Consider the following 20874-nt stretch of genomic DNA (forward strand, 5'->3'; position numbering starts at 1 on the left):
TAGTGCTTCAGATCATATGATAGGTTGTCCCTCTATTTTTGATTCATATTCTACTTGTTCTGGTAAGGATAAGGTTTGAATTGCCGATGGGTCGTTCTCTGCTATTTCAGGGAAATGTTCCGTTTGCTATTCTTCCTCTATCTTTCTTTCTTCAGTTTTTCATATTCTAAATTTTGCCACTAACCTTCTTTCAGTTAATAGTTTTACCCGTTCTGCAAATTGTTCTGTGACATTTTTTCCTACTCATTGTGTCTTCCAGGAATTGAAAACGGGAAAGGTGATTGACAGTGGTAAAGCACATGGTGGTATCTATTATCTGGAGAACGCACCTCATCCATCTCAGTCATCTTTAGCATGTGGACAAGCTCTACAGGCAGATATGAGTTCCACTCTTTCTTTGTTACATCGGTGGCACTGTAGATTGGGTCATCCCTCTTTTGGGATATTAGAGAATTTTTTTTCTATTTTAGTTAAATATTGTCCTAGGGATCAGTTTATTTGTGAAGCTTGTGAGTTTGGAAAACATAAACGCTCTTTTTATGCACTTACTAATAAACAAAGCGGTTCTCCATTTACGGTTATCCATTCTGATGTTTGGGGTCCTTCTCCTGTTACCTCTTTAAAAGGCTATCGATGGTTTGTTACTTTTATTGATTGTTATTCTCGTGTCACATGGGTGTACTTACTCAAATCAAAAAATGAAGTTTTTTCTTGTTTCAAATCTTTTCATCGGATGGTGTGCACTCAATGCGATACACATATTAAAATCCTTCGGAGTGATAATGGGACTGAGTATATTGATAAGATTTTTCGGACATATCTAAATGATAATGGTATTCTTTTTCAGACGACTTGCGTTGACACTCTATAACAAAATGAAATCGCTGAACGCAAAAATCGTTATCTTGCTGAGGTCGCGCGATCTCTTTTATTTACTATGAATGTTCCCAAATACTTATGGGGAGAAGTTATTTTAACTGCCACGTATCTTATCAACTGTATGCCATTCAGTGTCCTCAATTTTAAAATACCCATTGAGTGCCTGCCCAACAGTTATCCCGTTACAACTCTTCCACCAAGGGTTTTTAGTTGTGTGTGTTTTATTCATGCCCCCAAACCTTCTGGGGGCAAATTATGACATAAAGCCCATAAGTGTATTTTTTTTTGGGTACTCTCCTTCCCAGAAAGGCTATAAGTGTTATGGCCCTTATTCTAGAAAGATGTTTGTCTCTATGGATGTTACCTTTTGGGAGACAGAGGTTTTTTATCCTCCCTCCAAACCATCTCTCCAGGGGGAGCATCAGCAGGAGGAAGAGATGTTTACCTTTTATGATTATAGTGAAGGGGAGAAATTATTCTATGATCATAGTGAGGGGGCGAAGAAAAAAACTGGAGAGGAAAAAACTGAAGCGGAACCAGTAGCTGTCGAAAGGGAAACACATGATATTGGTGGTGACATTGAAAAACAACTACCTGCACGGCTGCAGGGAGCTGGCTTACAGAGGTATGCTAGACGGAAAAATAGAAAGTCTTCATGTGTGTTACCACATTGTCAATCACAATCACTCCAGTTCCAGATTCCTCATCTGACTCTTCTGGTAATGATTCTTCTCTTATTGAACCTCTTCTTATGGATCCTGACAATCTTCCTATTGCTATTCGAAAGGGTGTTAGGTCTTGTACTCAATATCCTATCTCACAGTTTGTTTCTTATGACCGTCTGTCTCCTTCGTACCATACCTTTGTCTCTTCTCTTTCTTCTATATATATTCCACAGAATTGGCAGGATACATTCAGGATACCTAAGTGGAAAGGAGCTATGGTAGAAGAGATGACAACTTTAAAAAAGAATGACACCTGGGATCTAGTTGTGAGCACACTCCCCCGGAAATCCTGTTTGCAAAATTTGGGTGCGGCCCTTTTTGTTGGAAAAGCGCGGCGAAACGCCTCGATTCAGAGTCGCCACTCGGGTTTTAGCGGAGAAAACACCAAGGAACCGAACTCGAAAACGTTTGCCACGTTTGTTTGATTTTTTTTGAAAAAGGCTTGTAGACTGGACCGTCGTCACCTTCGATATCTGAGGTTCGGGAGCCAGGTTACGAGAGGAGAAGGGTTTTATGGCACCCCTCTCGCCCAATCCGGAGATCGGTCTCCACTCGGGCATTTTTGTAAAACATTTGCATTTTTCTCTCTTTTGATCATTTTTTAGCCAGCTAGGGCGGGGGAACAGTTAACGGGGGTTAAAACTATAACAAGTTGTGATTTATGTGACAAAATGGTTTATGGATGACTTTGCTTGCAGTGATACGTATAGATTGAGAACAAGCACTGAGCAACCCGATTGAATTTGAAATACGCTGCCCTGATGGAACATGAGCAGGGTTCGCACCAGCATGCACTGGCCGAACTAGTGCATGCGGATGTGACCTGCGCACGCCACCCCTGAACTGGCATACTCCACTTTCAGGTTTCACAGTCCTTGTTTGCAACCCTCTGGGCTCTGGAAAGGGACCAGCGCACACCCAGGACAGACCACACAGTTAATAAGGCAGAATATATGTAGTTACGGACAGGTGAAATGGCTTGAAGCTATAAAAATAGACAGGAAACCCCCTAAACAGAGTGGGGACATGAAGCAGGCCAAGATCACACTAAGATACAAGGGCCAGCCACTGGGTCGTGGGACAACTGCCGTACGCCAGTCATACGATACCGTACGCAGGTGTGGCCATTATCCAGTGCATGGCTTTGCATCATCTGGGCTCTGGAACATGACCAGAAGGATCCCAGAGGCCATTTTAAACAGGCAAAAAGCAAGCAATAACTACTACATCTAAACAGCTCTAGATATACAGAAAGCAGTAAACTGGTTATTTAGCATGCAAGGGTGATTGACAGAATGACAAAATGACAGAAATGATGATCTATGATCCCCACGCCAGTAGTGCTCGCGCTGCTATGACTGGCGTACGGCATATAGTCACTGGCGTGCGCCATGTGTCACCTCATACGATTGTTGTATTTTACCAGTTTAAGGCCAGGACTGGTATTGTTTTACCAGCCTGGGCCTTACTGGTTGCCCTCAGGGGTTGAAAACATTAAAGAACACAAAGGTGGTATACCTTTTTGTTTGAGGATTGAAGGTGGTAGTTGAGCTTAAAGCTTGGAGATGGAAGCTAAGATAGAGACTGGGTATCAGTAGGGTGTATGGAAGTGGATTGCTTGCTTTCCTCTTTCAATGGAAGAAAATGAGGTGAAGAGCAAGAAGAAAGGAGGAAGAGAGATTTTTCTTCTTAATGAGACTAACCCCTTGCAAATGAATGCAAGGGGGGTATTTATAGGGGAGAGAGACTGAGATCAGTTTGGTGCTAAGGCCCTGTTTGGCTGGTTGCTTGAGGAAGGGAGCCTCCCATGCATTAAATGCATGGGACTTGCCTTGATGGGGGGTGTAGGAGAGAAGGGGGACGGCCTGGATGATATAATCATCAGGGGCTACTGTGGCCGACGTCAGGGTGGCACAAAAGTCTCGTCCATGTGGCTGAATAAAGTTGATTTGACTGGCGTGCGCCACACATTGACTAGCGTGCGCCACTTTTAACTGGGTCAACGGTCAATGACTGACACGTGGCAGATAACTGGCGTACGCCTCCAAGGCACTGGCGTAGGCCAGTTGGGTTTTGCTGGGGGTGTTTGGCCCTGGTTTGAAGGGTTTGAAATGGGTTCGAAAGGGGTTTGGGACGCTCAAAGCTCAAATACACCCTCGTCCTTAGACTGTTTTCGACCATAATCATCATTGGGGGAATAAAAGATCGACAAATAACGTTATTTGGACAGTCCAGAATGGGGTGTCTACATTAGTGTCACTTCTAGAAGGGAAGAAGCCAGTGGGCTGCAAGTGGGTGTTCACTGTTAAGCAAAGCGTTGATGGTACAGTTGAGAGATACACGGCAAGGCTTGTTGCCAGAGGTTTTACTCAAACTTATGGTATTGGCTACGAGGAGACATTTGCTCCAATAGCGAAGATGAACTCTGTGCGAGTTCTTCTCTCGTGTGCTGCCCACTTGAATTGGTATTTTCAACAGTTCGATGTGAAAAATGCTTTCCTTAATGGTGATTTAGAGGAGGAAGTTTATATGGATATTCCACCGGGTTTCTCTTCTCCTGCAAGTGAGGGACAAGTGTGTAGATTGAAGAAGGCACTTTATGGGCTAAAGCAGTCACTTGGAGCTTGGTTTGACAGATTTTCTAAGGCTATGTTGAGTTTTGGTTACAAGCAGAGCCATGCAGATCATACGATGTTCATCAAGCAAAGTAACGGTAAGATTGTTGTTCTTATTGTTTATGTTGATGATATAATAATGACAGGCAACGATGCGAGTGAGATTCATAACCTTAAGTCTTGTCTAGCTCAAGAGTTTGAGATTAAGGACTTAGGATCATTGAGATACTTCCTTGGAATGGAAGTAACAAGGTCTATAGGGATGACAAAGTGAATCGAACCGATGGGTACTCGAACCGTAACCGAAAATTTTCCACGAACTATAACCAAAAATTTCCCCGTGGGTATGGGTATGGTTGAGGCCTTGGATAACCGAACGGGTATCGGTGCGAGTATGGTTTAGCAGATCCCCGAACCGAAACCATAATATATATTTATTTATACATATATATATATATACACACACATCTATACACACACATATATGTATAAATATATATAATAAAAGTGACCAAGGGTGGAAGTGCAAACTTCCAAAAATTTTAGGGACCAACTTGTTGCATGTGTTAAGGTCTAAGGACCTAGATTGTGATAACCATTTATATATTTAATCAGTGAGTAGGTAACTAGGGTTCAAATCAACTGGAACGCCTTTTTACCCTTTCTCGCCTCCGGTCTCCATGCCTGAAGAGCTCGAGCTCTCTCTCTCTCTTTCTCTTAGAGCTCGAGCACTCTCTCTCTCTCTCTTCGTCCGATTTTCGATCCGAGGTTTCTTTCTCTCTCTCCATTTGGATCGAAGGTAGAAGAAGCATAACTCCATAGCTCGTACGATGAAGCATAACTCCATAGCCTGTACGATTGAAGGTAGAAAATCTCTCTCTCTCTCTCTCTCTCTCTCTCTCTCTCATTGGATCTGTAACTTGGTTTTTGCAGGCTATTGTGCAGTCCGCCGTTACACTTTTTCGGGTCCAGTTGACTCATTGTCTCTAGTTAATTTCTGTGTGTGTGCGTGCTGAATCTGTAATTGAAATTTTGTTGAAATGTTGGTTTTTTTTCTCCTTTGTTGATTTGGTTCGGTTACCCATTCGGTTCAGGAATTACTCGAAAATCGAATGGTTCGGTTATGGTTCAATTCCCCCCTCCCCGTTCGGTTATCGGGGCGGATATGGGTAGCGTATCGGTTTCGGAGATCGGGGACGAAAATCCCCATATCCACCCCGAACACCCCGAATGCCATCCCTAAAGGTCTGATAGAGGTATCTTTATTTCCCAACTCAAGTATATACTTGATCTTTTGGAAGAAACATGTATGTTGGGCTGTAGACCTGCAGATTCTCCTATTGAGGCGAATCATCATCTTAAAGGAGTGTACTGATAAGGAGAAGTATCAGCGACTTGTGGGTCGACTAATATACTTAGCCCACACTCGACCAGATGTTACTTATGCAGTGGGTGTTGTTAATCAGTTTATGCATGATCCTCATACTTCATATCTAGATGTAGTTTATCGTATTCTGATGTATCTGAAATCAACTCCAGGAAAAGAAATTATGTTCTCTAATCATGGCCATTTGCGATTGGAGGCATTCACCAATGCTGACTGGGCTGGTTCTGTGGATGATAAGCGTTCTACTTCTGGCTATTGCACTTTCTTTGGGGGTAATCTGATTACCTGGCGAAGTAAGAAGCAATCAGTAGTCGTCAGGTCTAGCGCAGAAGCTGAATATAGAGCTATGGCTCATGGGATTTGCGAGCTTTTGTGGCTCCAAACTTTGTTACATGATTTAGGGTTTGCTAACAGTGTTTCGATGAAACTCTACTGCGATAATAAAGCTGCCATCAACATTGCTCATAATCCCGTTCAGCATGACAGGACGAAGCATATAGAGATTGATCGACACTTCATCAAGGAAAAGTTGAACGAGGGTTTGATATGTATGCCGTTTGTGAGATCTGGAGATCAGTTAGCTGATATATTTACAAAAGGGCTGGGTAGCAAGAGTTTTCATCCTATTGTGTCCAAGTTGGGCTTGATTGATATCTTCGCACCAACTTGAGGGGGAGTGTTAGATGTAATTATGTGTATTATCATGTAATTAGTTTAAGTATTTAGGACCATAGTACAATTATTGTACAACCTGTATATATTTCCACATTGAATGAAAAATAACCCTAAGTGGTTTTTCCTCTCTATTACGATTACCCTAAATCGAACATTATGTGCCATGTACATTTATTATTATTACACCTAACTGGCTGTAATTGGTTATGAGTTCAATTTTAGCGCACTTCTGCTTCTTTTTTTGTTTTGTTTTGCTAAGTTCTCTATTACGATTACCCTAAATCGAACATTATGTGCCATGTACATTTATTATTATTACACCTAACGGGCTGTAATTGGTTATGAGTTCAATTTTAGGTCACTTCTGCTTCTTTTTTTGTTTTGTTTTGCTAAGTTCTTCTTTTGCATTCGCGCGCACGCACATAAAGGTGTGCATATATGTATAATTGTTCTTGACATTTTCAGTTCATTTTTAAAAGTGAAAATATAGTTTCCAGTCCCACCCTATAATTAGAGTCCCAGATTTCAAAGAAGGTAGTAATACTTTTTTCAAGTAGATCCCAATTGAAGAGCTTTCAGACTGCTTAATGGAGAACAAAATGTGCATACCACTGGCCTAGTGTCTTAATTTTGGAAAAAAATGATGGATAAAGACGTATTTTGATAATTAATACCCGTCTAGAATGTTTTCAGCATTAAAAAATGTTCTTAGTATGTTCTTGACGGATAATATTAATTATCAAAACACGTTTTGAGCCGTCATTTTTCCCTAATTTTGATTAACAAGCCATACCATATAAATCATTGGCCCAGTACCTTAATTTTAATTCACAAGCTACACTACATGACCCAAAATACTTCGGAAAATTCTTGGCCGGTCCCAAATTTTACATGGGATTCCATGCAAATCCTTTTTTAAAGTGCTATCCCATCTAAACCATTTTTAAAGATACTTTTACTATTTTGCCTTTATCACTTTTCATACCTCAAGAATTCACACCTTCCAGAATTCACATCTCTGAGAATTCACACCTCCAAGAATTCACACTTCCAAGACCTTCGAGAATTCACACCCATTTGCAGAATTCACACCCCTAAAATTCACATCTTTTTAGGAATTCTTAGAGTGAATTTTTTGGTGTGAATTGCTGGTGTGAATTCTTGGTTTGAATGCTTCAAAATTAGATTTGGCAACTTAAATAAAAAAACTAAAAAAAAAAGTATACACATTCCGATGCTACTATTGGACTTCTTTTTTCAATTTTTGTTTAAACATCAGGAACTACTGCAAAAATTGCTCATTATTCCCAAACAGTAGGCTTACTGTTTTGCAAAAATTCACCCCGCTTTTCAGAATTTACACTCACACTATGTTGACATATGCAGTCATTGCTTTGCAAAAATTCACACCGCTTTTCAAAATTCACACTCACGCTATGTTGACATATATACATATAGAGATATCCTGAAAAGAATTCACATTCCTCTTTGTTGTTCTGTAACTTCTGTTGGTTCTTTGTAGAATTCACACGCATTTTTCAAGATCCACATCCCAAAATTTCACACGCCCAAAATTCTGCACTAAGGCTCCGTTTCGGAACAAAAAAAAAAAGTCTTTATTTTTTAAAAAGACAATTTCAAACTCAAAAAATATGGACTTATTGAAATCTAAAAATATGCAATATGAATTTTGTTTGGAAAATTTCGATGAGATCTTTCATACAATGCAAAAAAAATTGAAAAATTAATTTTCATTTACTTTATTTTTGAGTTTGAAAATGTGAAATAAACTACTTATTTTTTAAGAAAGTTTCTGGAACGGAGTCCCATTCTCACCCCAAATTACACAATTCACACCCATAAAATTCAGAACTCACCCCTAAATCCAAGTACGAAAACAAAACCATTAATCAATTCAGATTAAAGAAAATAACACTCCTCGATCTGCCATTCAAAACACACAAATCTAATCTTTCTTAGATTACAATTGGAAAACCTCTCGATATGTTCAGAAACTTCAGTGGAGTACCGATTACCCAAAAGAAATTTCATAGGATTACTGGTCGAACCAGTTCAGCGCAAACCCGAGGTCGTCTCGATTTCGGTCCACTTCGTCAACTCAGAGAGAAAAACCACCAGATCCTCATTCGCTGTCGAGATCCAGAAGGTCTTCAGAGGCTTCCTCGTTCGGAGGAGCATGAAAGAATGGAGGATTTCGCGAAACGACACCGTCGAGTTGATTCGGAGGGAGGTCAAGGAGCGGTTGAGGTTGAATGAGATGTTAATGTCTTTTCTGTTCAAGTTGGATTCGGCTCGAGGTGTTGATAACTAAGTTCGGGGGTAAAGGAAGGCGGTGATTAGGAAAGGGGATCGCGTCGCATGAGAGAGTTGATGCTATTGCTGTCGGAGATAAAACCATGAAGGTTGAAGGCGGGAAAATAACGGGGTAATTTCGGTAGTTTACTTAAGTCAGGGTTTATGTGGAATGGGTTAGACGTGGGCTGGGCCTAGAGGGGTATAGAGGTACAAAAGGGGACCGGCCAGTAAGAAGCCCACTACTGATGACAAGAGGACCCTACATTTTTTATGGAATTCAAGCCAGCAGGCTGTTATCCAAAAGCCCTCGATGGCGGTCGAAATCTACGAATATTGGTCCTCACGGAACCTGCTCGGGGTCTGTAGTTCTATGGTAACGCCTATAGGAGGTAAGTCGCTGGTCGCATGACCGGCCTTGATATTTGAGTTGCCTAAATCCGATCCCAAATTTGATGGTCCATGTACTATTAAGTTATAAAAAATAGAATAACATGCAAGTAAAAAGAAAAATCAACGTTATATTGTACTTTTAACTTGCATTACTTCAAGAAATAAAAATCAAAATAAAATTTCAATTACTATATTACTTTATTGTAACCACGATTTGACTTAAAGAAGAAAAGGACACTGGGTTTGGTGTCTTCAAGGACTCTACTATGAGTCAATCACCCACCAGAGAAAAAACACGGATTTTGCTAGAACAATTTAAAAAAAATAAAAAAGAAGAAGAAGAAGAAGAATTTAACCCTACGCTAACGCTGCAATAGTCCTCATCCTTTTCTACTTGAGACGCATGTGTCAAGGATTTAGGGGTGGTGCTGTGTAGTAATGTGCACAGTACCGTGCTGCGCACTTTCGAGCCGTCAGATCGTGCATCCAACAGCTCGAATCTTATCTTGACAATGAACTGCTCTCGATCATTGATTGTCGAGATGAGATTCGAGCCGACGGAAGCACCATCAGATGGCTCAGAGGTGCACAGCATGGTATTATTCATCTCACTGTACGGCATCAACCCGAAGTCCCGTGTCAAGTCATGCCATGTGGTGTTTTCTTGACACGAGTCTTGCCCCAACTTGCACGAAAATCCAGAAAATAGTTATAGCTGAGCTGTATAATGTACCAATATTCATTTTCCTTTTTCATGATCTGGATAGCGACAAAATATTCGTAGTAAATCGAGTCATGGATCCTTAATTGGCATGGGAGTCTGTTCTTTCAAGCTTCGTCCAAACCTAACGCATTCCGTTTCTATCGATCATTGCCTATGAAAGTGCCTGGAAATTGAAGTGGACCCCTAAATCCCACCACTAAAATTAGTAAGGCTCCGTTCCGAAATTTTTTTTAAAAAATAAGTACTTATTTTGTCAATTCTTATTAAAAAATAAGAAGGGCCATTCCACAAAATCCAAATAAAAAGTTCCTTCCATATTTTCAAACTCAAAAAAAATGTAAATGAAAAAAAAAAATTCAATTTTTTTGCACCGTATTAAAGATCTCAATGAGATTTATCAAACAAGATCCATAGTGGTAGGAAAATTATTTGCGTAAACACATGATTTTTGAGCTTGAAATTGCCTTATACAAAAAATAACACTGTTGTTATGATAATGGGCGCCGGTTGAGGGAAATCGTACTGGCAGCTGCGCTGGGCCGTCTCCAGCCACCAGACGGCCGATCTGAGCCGTCCAAAAATTCTAAAAAAAAAAACCAAGGGGGCTCGCGCGGGAATCAACAGCACCCGAGGTGTGTAGGGTGCTTGATCCGAGCACCTCTTTTCCGTGTATATATGATCAAGCACCCTACATGGAAATTGGGTGCTCGGATCAAGCATTCTGCACACCTCGGATGCCGTTGATTCCCGCGCAAGCCCCCTTGTTTTTTTTTTATAGAATTTTTGGACGGTTTGGATCGGCCGCCCGATGGCCGGAGACGGCCCGGCGCGGCCACCAGTACGATTTTCCTTCCCGGTCGGTCGGTACCTATACAAATTCTTCCAAAATAAGTATCACCCTTCTTATTTTTCGGAACAAACCTTCTTATTACAAAAAAAATAAGTTCTTATTTTGTTTTCGGAACGGAGCCTTAAGTGCCACCCAATGGACAGTGGAGAGCTAGAGATAGCAACCCAATGGACAGTGGAGAGCTAGAGATAGCAAAAGCAAGAAGAAGGCAGAAAAGCAGAGGCTAAAGAGCAATCAATGTTTCATAGACTAGAATTCGATATATATTAATTATTGTAATCAAAAGGAATATGAAAGTAAAATGATTTATAAAAACAAAAAAAATTCACAATAAAGTTTATTTACCAAATAAATCCTTAAACTTTTAATAGCAGAGGCCAAATGAAAAAATAATACAAAAAGAAGTAATAGGAGGCTTGTTGGGCTTACCCCGGGACCGGTCTTGGCTGGTTGCCCCATTCTCCACCCTTTTAATGAGCAGTGCAACCATAGAAAAATGGAGAAATTTTTTAGTGCCGGGTGGGCATTGGCCATGTGGTGCCGAGCACCATCTCGGCTGTCCAATCGTATTTTGGACGGCCCATATTTGTTTAGGTAATTTTCAAAACATCCCCTCAAGTCCAAATAAATCTGATCCGTCCAAACGTATTTTGAACGACTAAAATGCGTGCTTGGCACCACGTGACCGGTGCCCGGTCGGCACTCAAGAATTTCTCGACAAATGGGATGTGGAGTCTACTTTGTTGATGGGATTTATGCTGGACAGTGTGCATCCGTTGACGGAGAGTCTATTCTTGTCCTTCCAAAACTAAAGCCCCACAACCACCCCATGTCCTTCTAGCAGAAATTAAACTTTGTATGCCCCCCAAGGAGAACCAGATGATACTGTTGTAAACCCTTGGATAAGTAGTGTGTTTCCCTTTGCAACCAGTTGGATAAGTAAAATATGGGGATATTCTCCACTGCTGGGCTCTTTCTAGCTGTTCTACTTTGTAATGGAATTTTTTTGCAGTCCTGTTTGGGCAGTGGATCAATTCCAGCCATCACCTGCATTGAACAAGAGAGACAAGCTCTCCTGAAGTTCAAACGAAGCCTAACAGACACAACACGTCGGCTCTCCTCTTGGACCGGCGAAGATTGTTGCAACTGGAAAGGAATTCAATGTGACGGAAATACTTCCCATGTCCTGAAGCTTGATCTAGTCAGTTTAGACCCAGACGCAGCGCCAATAAAGGCCAATGAAGTGAACCCTTCATTGCTTGAACTGAAGTATCTGGAGCACTTGGACTTGAGCGGAAACAATTTTCACCACATCCCGACTTTCCTTGGATCAATGACGTCGTTGAGGTATCTTAATCTCTCTAATTCACGTTTCAGGGGAAGGGTCCCCCATCATCTTGGAAATGTTTCTAACTTGATGGTTCTTGATCTTAACTGCATAGATAAGGGATCGTTAACTATTGATGATTTCACTTGGGTTTCTCGTCTTTCCTCGTTGCAATACCTTGATGCGAGTGGCATGGATCTTAGTCGAGCGCTGAATTTGAATGTGATACTAAATATGCTTCCTTGTTTAACAGAGTTGCGCTTGTCGAGATGTGAACTCTATAGCACTCTTTTAGTATCTCATTTCTATTTGAACTCTACTGCTTCCAATATAAGGAAACTGGATCTTAGTTGGAACTCATTCACCGGCGAATTCCCTAAATTTGTTGAAAACTTGACTGCTTTGAGAGTTCTTGATCTTTCCTTTAACTACTACTTGAATTCTTCCTTTCCTCCCTATCTGGAAAACCTTAAAAGCCTTGAACATCTCAATCTTGCCTACAGCTCGTTTACCGGTGGTGATGTTGGGTTATCGAGGCTTTTGCTGACTCAATGTACCTTGAAATCATTAGACATGACGTCAAACGAATTCGAAGGGCAGATGTCAAGAGCAGATGTCAAGAAGCTATGGAAATTTATCTGGATGCGCCATGTATAATTTAGAGATGCTAATTTTAAGAGCTAATCGATTCATCTCCGGTTACTTGCCGGATTGGCTGGGGCTATTCAAGCGTTTAAAATACCTTGATCTTTCAGCGAATTCGTTTAGTGGGTCCATTCCTCAATCGCTGGGGACGTTGTCAGCTTTGGAAGTACTGCGTATTAATGTGAATCAGTTAAATGGAACAATTCCAGTTTCTCTTGGTCAATTATCAAGCCTCATGATCTTAGATATTTCTTACAATCAGTTAACTGGAACCATTCCAGTTTCTCTTGGTCAATTATCAAACCTAAAGATACTGGATCTCTCTTCTAATCACCTAGAAGGAGTTTTAACTGAGGCCAATTTTGCCAATCTCACAATTTTAGAGGAGCTGAGCATAGATTCTAACTTGTTGACATTGAAGGTGATATCTGACTGGATGCCCCCTTTTCAAGTGAAATCATTACTAATGGGTTCTTGCAAAATTGGGACTACTGGTTTCCCTCAGTGGCTTCGAACCCAAAAGAAAGTTTCTTTTTTGGATATTTCTAATGCTAGCATATCAGGAACCTTTCCTCAATGGCTAGATGAAATGCCTCTTGTGACCTTGGATCTTTCACATAACCTTATCGGTGGACCGATTCAAAAACTTCCTCCCACTTTAAAGACATTGGATCTTTCCCATAATAACCTTATCGGTGGACCGATTCAAAAACTTCCTCCTACTTTAAAGGAATTGTATCTTTCCCATAACCTTATCGGTCGACCGATATTTCAAAAACTTCCTCCCACTTTAAAGGAATTGGATCTCTCCAATAACTTAATCTCTGGACCTCTTCCACAAAATATCAGTGAGATGGTGCCCAGTTTGGGAACTCTGTTACTAGCCGGTAACTTGATAAGTGGTTTGATACCCTGCTCATTGTGGGAAATTCCAGCTCTACAAGACCTTGATCTCTCCAAAAACAAGCTATTTGGGAATCTTCCCCATTTTAAGGGGTGGGGTGCACCTTCAGCACTACGGGTTATGAGATTATCGTCCAACAAGCTTTCGGGAATTCTTCCTTCCTCGATTGGAAATTTTGCTTCTCTGGGGTGGTTACACTTGAACAACAACAGTTTTCATGGAGAGCTTCCTTCGACATTGAGAAACTGCACAAGTTTAATGGTATTGGATCTTGGTGAGAATAGATTCTCTGGAAGCATACCTACATGGATCGGAGACTTGTTTTATTTGAAAGTTTTGAGACTGCACAAGAATATGTTCATTGATAACATTCCTTCACAATTGTGTCAAATGTTGTTCCTCCAAATCATGGACTTCGGAAATAATCACTTGACGGGACCCATCCCGCGTTGTTTAGGCAAACTCTCTGGCATGATTTTGTATGCCAAGGGTTATGATGAGCGTTTGGTTCACACAAGCATGATGCAAGGCATTAAAGGAAGTGAACGTGAATTCACCAGCTGGACCTTAGAATTACTAGTCAACATGGACCTTTCGATGAACAATCTGGTTGGATCAATCCCGAAAGAGATCACAAATCTTTCTGGGTTGTGCGGGCTTAATCTCTCTCATAACAATCTGATAGGAAAAATCCCAGAGAAAATTGGTGGGTTGAAGTCACTGGAATCTCTTGATTTTTCCAAGAATCAACTTGTGGGGATAATTCCACAAAGCATTTCGGAGTTGAATTTCTTAAGCCGTTTAAACTTGTCATACAACAACTTGTCTGGACGAATTCCAACGGGAAACCAGCTCCAAACTTTTACCTCATCTAGTTACCTTGGCAACAGTGAACTCTGCGGAGATCCATTACCAAGAAAATGTCGCGGTGATGAAAAATCTCAACCTCCGACAGCCACAGGTCACGGGGAAGAACACGAGGAAGATGACTTCGAAAAAGTTTGGTTGTACGTGGCTATAATGAGCGGCTATGCAACGGGGTTATGGGGATTCGTAGGAGTTCTGCTGTTAAAAAAGTCCTGGAGGCACGCTTATTTCCGGTTCGTGGTCATGGTCAAAGACAAGGTACTACTGGCGATTGCGCTCGGAGTTGCTCGACTGAAGAATTACATCGATCAGTTCGGTGGGTGAAAACGCAAATCCGCGGTATGCGTAACTATCACCTTCACTACTTTTAATTAGTGCACTTCTTGTATTGTTCCACAACTTGTAAGATTTGATTTTGTTAGTCTTTCGTTTACATTCTTGTTATAACAAAAAACCGAGACCGGAGCGTAGTCTCAGAATACTCCCTCCGTTCCAAAATGACTGGCCTTTTTAGAAAAGTGTGTCATTTTTAATTACTTATATATTTCAATATGAGTGTTAAAAAATATACAATATGAATCTTGTGTGATAGATTTTAATTAGTTCTATTAAATAAAGTTTTCAAAATCACATAGAACTTCATAAATCGAACGATATAAGCATTTTAAAATAGCACGAAATCCCAAAAAGACCACTCATTTTGGAACGGAGGGAGTAATTTGTTTGCGTCACAATAATATTTTTTTGAATTTTCCGAGACGAAACCCGGGCTGCGCGATTGAAACGGGACTCATTTCCTCGTCTGCGTGGGAGTTTCACAGCCGTCTAATATGGAAAGTTTCCAGAAATGGGGTTGGCTCCCACCCCATTTATTTCCCCTACAACCACCTTCCTCCTTCCACGGTCCCACCCGTACACATGGCGCTCTCTCTCTCTCTCTCTCTCTCTCTCTCTCTCTCTCTCTCTCTCTCTCCTGCCGACATCTCACTCTTCCCTATATCTATCCCCCTCTCATTCACTTTTTCGTCCACACACCCACTCGCCTGCACCACCTCCAGCTACCAACACCACCACCCCACGCCTCACCACCCGAGCACGCCACCTACCTCACGGCACCACCCACGGCTCCTCTCCCCACGGCCTACACCACCGCTATTCTCCATAACCACTGCCGTCGCCGCGCCGCGGCATCACCACGGTTCACCACCCACACCACACGGCACCACCACCCGAAACCACCCACCTCCTCTCCCTCTCTCTCTCGGTATATTCCTCTCTCTCTCTCTCCCTCTCCCTCTCCCTCTCTCACTCACGGGTCCTCTCTCCCTCTCACTGTATATGTACCTATACATGTACAAATATGTATATAGGTATATATTTAGATATCAGTTATATATATACTACTGTTAAAGATTGTTTTCATGGATCTTTGGTTGAATAAACAATCTTTTTTTTTTTTGTAATGAAGTTTGAACATATTTTTGAAGTGTGGAAACGTAATAATTTGATTTTTAGATATAAAAATAGAATGAATATGATTTTTATTAAATCAAATGTATCTTACTGGAAAAGTGAATAAATTGGAAGGGTATGAATTTTTAAAATTGATTGTATTCTATAATTTAAAAAGTTATTGATTTTGGAATTAGAAAGGTGAAAAAGATATAATTGGTATAGATTAAATTTTTTTAAAGTAAAAAGAACATTTTTAGAATAATTATGTTATTTATAAGAAGTAAACATGATTTTTGGGAAAAATCGTGTGAGTTGATGACGAATGATGATTATTGGTGAAAGTTATGGAGTTATTAATTATTTTCCAAATACGGGCTGTGAAGCCACGAGACTTCGAACCATCGCTGGAATTTTGTTAAGCACGAAAATTCGCCACTTCACTAGTGCGAGGTTTTAAGTTAGAAGCGTATTAACTATAGTTCGAATTTATGACTCGCACAGGTCCCAGTTCAACCCGTTAAATCTCCCTGTATCGTGTTGCTTGGGACTTACACATCAGAGGAGAGTAATTACGAATATACTCTTGTTTACATAATTATGGTTTAGAATGCTGCATCCGTGATTATGTGTTTAAAAGCATCAAACCTCGCATGAATTAATTAAAATTGGACGGCTTGCAAGGAAGCGTCACTTTTAATTGAAAAGGAATTTTGATTGTTGATAATTGAGATATTGAATATGATGTTGTGATTGAATTGCTTAAAGAGAAGCAATTAAAGTTAAGGGATGAAATTCTTTTAAAGAGAAAGGAAACCGAGGTTATCGGTATCGAAACATCTGAATGTTGAGTTTGGCCGTTAAGAGGAATATTAGGGTTTTGATGTCATGATTACCTAAATCTTGGGCTAGCTATCCAATCATTGTCGGTGTTCTGTTCATGAAAGATGTTGAAAAGAGATATGTCTGTTCTCCCTCCTTTCTTTTGTTCTCCCCCAGTTCTATTGTAAAGTGGAAAAATGCATAAAATGACTTTGCATTCTAAATTGTGGAAACTTAGTATATTGTAATTCTCTCATTTAAATGTTTTGTGTTTATAAAACATTTCAGGACGTTCGTGGATAAATAATTGACTAGTCTCTAAAGTCTTTCTTGCTGATGACGTTGCTGTTTCAATTTCTGTATTGTAAAATGTTGAAGAAGTTTGCAAAACCTTGTAAAATAGTTTGTATTTGGTGTGGTCTATAGTAGTGTTGGAAAATAAAGCCTGCGGGCGTGCTTGTTGTACTATCATTTATGACAACTCTGAATGTATGTCATGAAGTTTTTAAATTTACCACTTCCACATTTTTAAGTTAATAAACTCATTATTTTTAGAAAGAAATTTACAGACGCGGTACAAGATGGCCTTTGGTGATTTCATTTCACTGGCCGGTCATGTATTCCTACCCTACGGGTTTGGGTCGTGGCACTTTGCCCACTTTAGTCGAATGGTGATGCTTGGTTTCTATTTTGTAAAATGTATTGTTTGATCTGGGTTTTCAAGCCTCTTAGGTGTTTGTGTACTATGTATTGTTTATATTCGGGCATTTTCGACCCTTGCGTGTTATGGGCTTTGTGCTTGGTTGTATTTTTCAACCTTTGATTGGATTTTTTTTCACTTTCTTTAATAAATTGTTACTTTTGCTGATAAAAAAACTTATTCCTTCTCTCTCTCCACCTTCTTATATCTACTATAATTCAGATATATATATATATATATACTACAACAAAAATCAAGTTTTATAGCGTGTGAAAAATGTTATAGAAAGTAATAGATAGTGTTCCGAAGAACGACTTATTAGCCGATGCCGTGAAATGTCTGGACCTTTTAATAGCGTTCTTTTAATGCTATAAATTCTTCCTCTTTTATAGCGTTTTTGGAATGTTATCTATTAGTACTCTATTATAGCGGTGCACGAGCGCTGTATGATTCTAAATCTTTAACAGCATTCTTTGTACGTTATACTTTCTGAATTAATGATAGCGGTGCAAGAATGCTACAAACCACTGTCCTTTTTCATAGCATTATGGCACGTTATAAAATGGCACTCATTTATTGTGAAAGTTCAACTCACGATGTTTGACCGGATCAATAGCGTCCAATAGGCTCATTTGGTAGCACTTTTTTGCACCAAAATCTAAATGATCCAATTGCTATGAATCCAACAACCATATATTCACATAATTACATACAAATTAACATGGAAATAAATAATATTTTATCCAAATTGAAGTATTGTGTTAACATAGAAAAAAACCAGTAGCTTCCAAATGCAAACAAATGCAAAAAGACATCATATAAACATCTAAATAGCCCTAAAATAGCCTACCTCTCTTCATACTAAAACAAAGAAGAGAAAAGAAAGTGTCAAGGAAAATGGTTCAACTAAGTTTCAACTGGCGGTAACAAGATCATAATCTCCATCTTCACATGACAAAGCATTGATCTTCTCTGTTTTTTCTTCAATCGGCATTGATCTTCTCTTTCTACTTGAAGACCTACAACAAAAGAAAACATTTCAATTTCAATTTAGAAAATTTAAGTTTCTAATGAAATAAACTTTAGCGAAAGAAAAGACTAATCTCTTGGTCATAGTTGAAGTGCATGAAAAAGTCAAAACTCTTTTAAAATCAGCATAACTTAATGGGAGGCTCCAAATATCCAAACCACACAAAGCAAAACCTATAAAAACATTTACCCCCAAACAGATATACTTTTGCCCCTGCTTTTAACTTTGAATCCAAGTCCAGCACTTGCCATACTTCATATAAAAAGACTATAAATACCGTATCATGCTCTAGAAATCAAATCTAAATCTTTCTAACACTCAGCAACCAACATACCTTCAGGTTCCCGAAATAGCCATTCCAACTTCTATGCACCAAATTCAGCAACTAATTTCCTTATTTCAGCAACTATAATATTATATTCCAGCAAACAACCATTTAGCAGTATAGCATTTAGCATCAAATTCTTGCATTCAATTTGTATTTTCAAGCTCCATGTTCTACAGTGAAAAGAATGAATGCTTTTTCCGCCCATGAAAACGAAGCAAAGAGGAACTTCAACCATACACATTTAAGTCGGCCACTTAAGCTATACTGGACCATAAATTTTGAAAGAGAGTGTCAAATAGAGAACATAGTGCTCATAGAAATACGAGCGAATACAAAGATTAGCATACAGGTTTGTTGAACACTTTTTAATAGAAGAGCCGACCATCGTTTTGCCATCTTGGGGTTTTGGTGGTGTCTTTGTTATGATTTCCGAACCACCAGAAGTGTGGCAAAGTTGCCTACCTAATTTTTCCTTTGACCTTCAACAGATCCAAAAGAGGGAAGAGGAAAGCAATTTAAAAGCACATAAGTTGTGAACTGACAAAAAAAGCCTCAATAGAACAACAAGGGCAAATCTTCATCTACGTACCTTGCATCTTAACCTGCAATGATATCTTTAACCTATATAACTTCTGTGACTCTCACTTCAACCTTGAAAGAGACATGAAGCAGAACACACTTAGAGACCATACTTGCATGAATTTTCAAGGATTTCCACTATCCACCATCCACCAAGTAAGGTTCCTCCAATCTAGATGTGTACAAGAAGATAGATAGTTCTTAACTTGAAATCATTAATAAGATATATACACAACTTAACCATATACAAAATTACCTAAAAAAAACTGCTCATTGCTTACATATAAGCTGTCAAAGGGAAGTTAAGCAGGGAAATCAGAACTTCGTTGTTTGATCCATGTGGTTTGCTCAAACAGGTAGCTTAATATTGAACTAAAGATGTGACAGACAAACAACCTGTTATGATGAGCAGCCCAAATACAAGCACATGCGAGTTGCTCCATCCTATAGTCGACCAAAGCGAAGCTAGAGGAAAATATTTAATGACAGCAAAAAGGCTCAGAATATCCCCTGCTGCATAGTTAAAAATGGTGAATACTAGAAACAAGTTTCAGAAAGCAAAATGAAGCATACAGAACAAAGAACTTGAGAAACTAATATTAATACTTGAAAAAGTGTGTGTGACATTGCCTGAAGTAGTTACTGCTCATAATGAAGGTATTGATCGGAAAAACTTATCCAACAAACAAGACAAGGACAACAAAATTTCTTCCGGGGATGCAATCAAGATTCTAGTCATTCTACCGAAAAAAATAAAAGACAGAGAGGGTAAAGCAAACATAATACAAATTAAATTAATGTTTGATCAAAGGAAGAACTCACATCTGCTCCTTCCAAGATATTAACAACTTCCTGTAGATACACAGGAGTCGGGAAAACTTTTACAGAATGCAAATGACACACTTCTTAAATCCCTGTGTAACACCTTTGCTCAAGAGAGCTCGTGATCTGAGAATAAGATTTGGAACTCAATTAGCATAGTAATCAAGCACAAAAAGAGAGGAAAAGGAAAAAAGATGTATAGTTCATTGAAGTGGTGTGACTAGTCCAGTAAATTACTGAAGGTAGTTTACTCCAAGACAAGTAAAAGCTGCTCGTCTCCATACCATTAGGTCCATTACATTTTAAGTACACAACCAACAGCAAAAACCTATGTTGAAAATGCTTTATTACACATAGCATATACTTCACAATAACAATTTATAAGCCATCTTCGGTGTTAAAGCTTCAGGTTATATGAAAAGGCTCAAACCTTAGGAATCCGGAGAGGGTTTCTTGAAGCACATTCACAAAGTTTACTGATTTTTCTATCATTAGGTTCCTTGTCCTGCCAAAATATAGAAGACAACTCATAATAGACCTAAAAGAAATAACAAATAGTTTGGAATGGATTAGCACAAAAGCCCCAATATCATTGGAATGAATGAAATGAATCAACATAGATGCGGCCCACAGAGAAGAATATGAGCAGCCACAAAAATATGAACAACAAGAGAAAAGAAAACGGTCCCGACCTATGACTTCTAGATCAGTAGCATCGGAAATATAGCAGGAAACCCTAATGCACTAAAGAACCTTATGCTTTATTCTTCGCGAACTATGTATATAAAATGGAGATTTAAACAAAGTAGAATACTTAGAGCCCATAGACCCAAAACC

At 39.5% G+C, this 20874-nt stretch overlaps 3 protein-coding genes across 3 annotated transcripts in view; 2 read left to right on the top strand and 1 right to left on the bottom strand.

Moving 5' to 3' along the window:
• LOC131319586 (receptor-like protein EIX2) overlaps nucleotides 1–17088 on the top strand; it is a 35793-nt gene extending 18705 nt beyond the window's left edge. Inside the window, exon 2 of the mRNA XM_058349931.1 lies at nucleotides 16867–17088. Within this exon, the coding sequence (XP_058205914.1) occupies nucleotides 16867–16881 (15 nt within the window). The 3' untranslated portion in view covers nucleotides 16882–17088. The remainder of the gene's footprint in view (nucleotides 1–16866) is intronic.
• The window catches only part of LOC131319590 (uncharacterized), a 44300-nt gene that overhangs the window by 12859 nt on the left and 10567 nt on the right, over nucleotides 1–20874 (bottom strand). The gene's annotated exons all lie outside the window — the stretch shown is intronic.
• Nucleotides 11336–16815, top strand: LOC131319585 (receptor-like protein EIX2). The gene is made up of 2 exons (XM_058349928.1): nucleotides 11336–14643; nucleotides 16261–16815. The coding sequence occupies exon 1, from the start codon at nucleotides 12502–12504 to the stop codon at nucleotides 14626–14628; it is 2127 nt and encodes a 708-aa protein (XP_058205911.1). The 5' UTR covers nucleotides 11336–12501; the 3' UTR covers nucleotides 14629–14643; nucleotides 16261–16815.

Source organism: Rhododendron vialii, chromosome 3a (assembly GCF_030253575.1).
Source record: "Rhododendron vialii isolate Sample 1 chromosome 3a, ASM3025357v1".
Lineage (NCBI taxonomy): Eukaryota > Viridiplantae > Streptophyta > Magnoliopsida > Ericales > Ericaceae > Rhododendron > Rhododendron vialii.

Excerpts from the sequence above, each read along its gene's own strand:
- LOC131319585 (XM_058349928.1), top strand. The coding sequence starts at position 12,502 with ATGTCAAGAAGCTATGGAAATTTATCTGGATGCGCCATGTATAATTTA.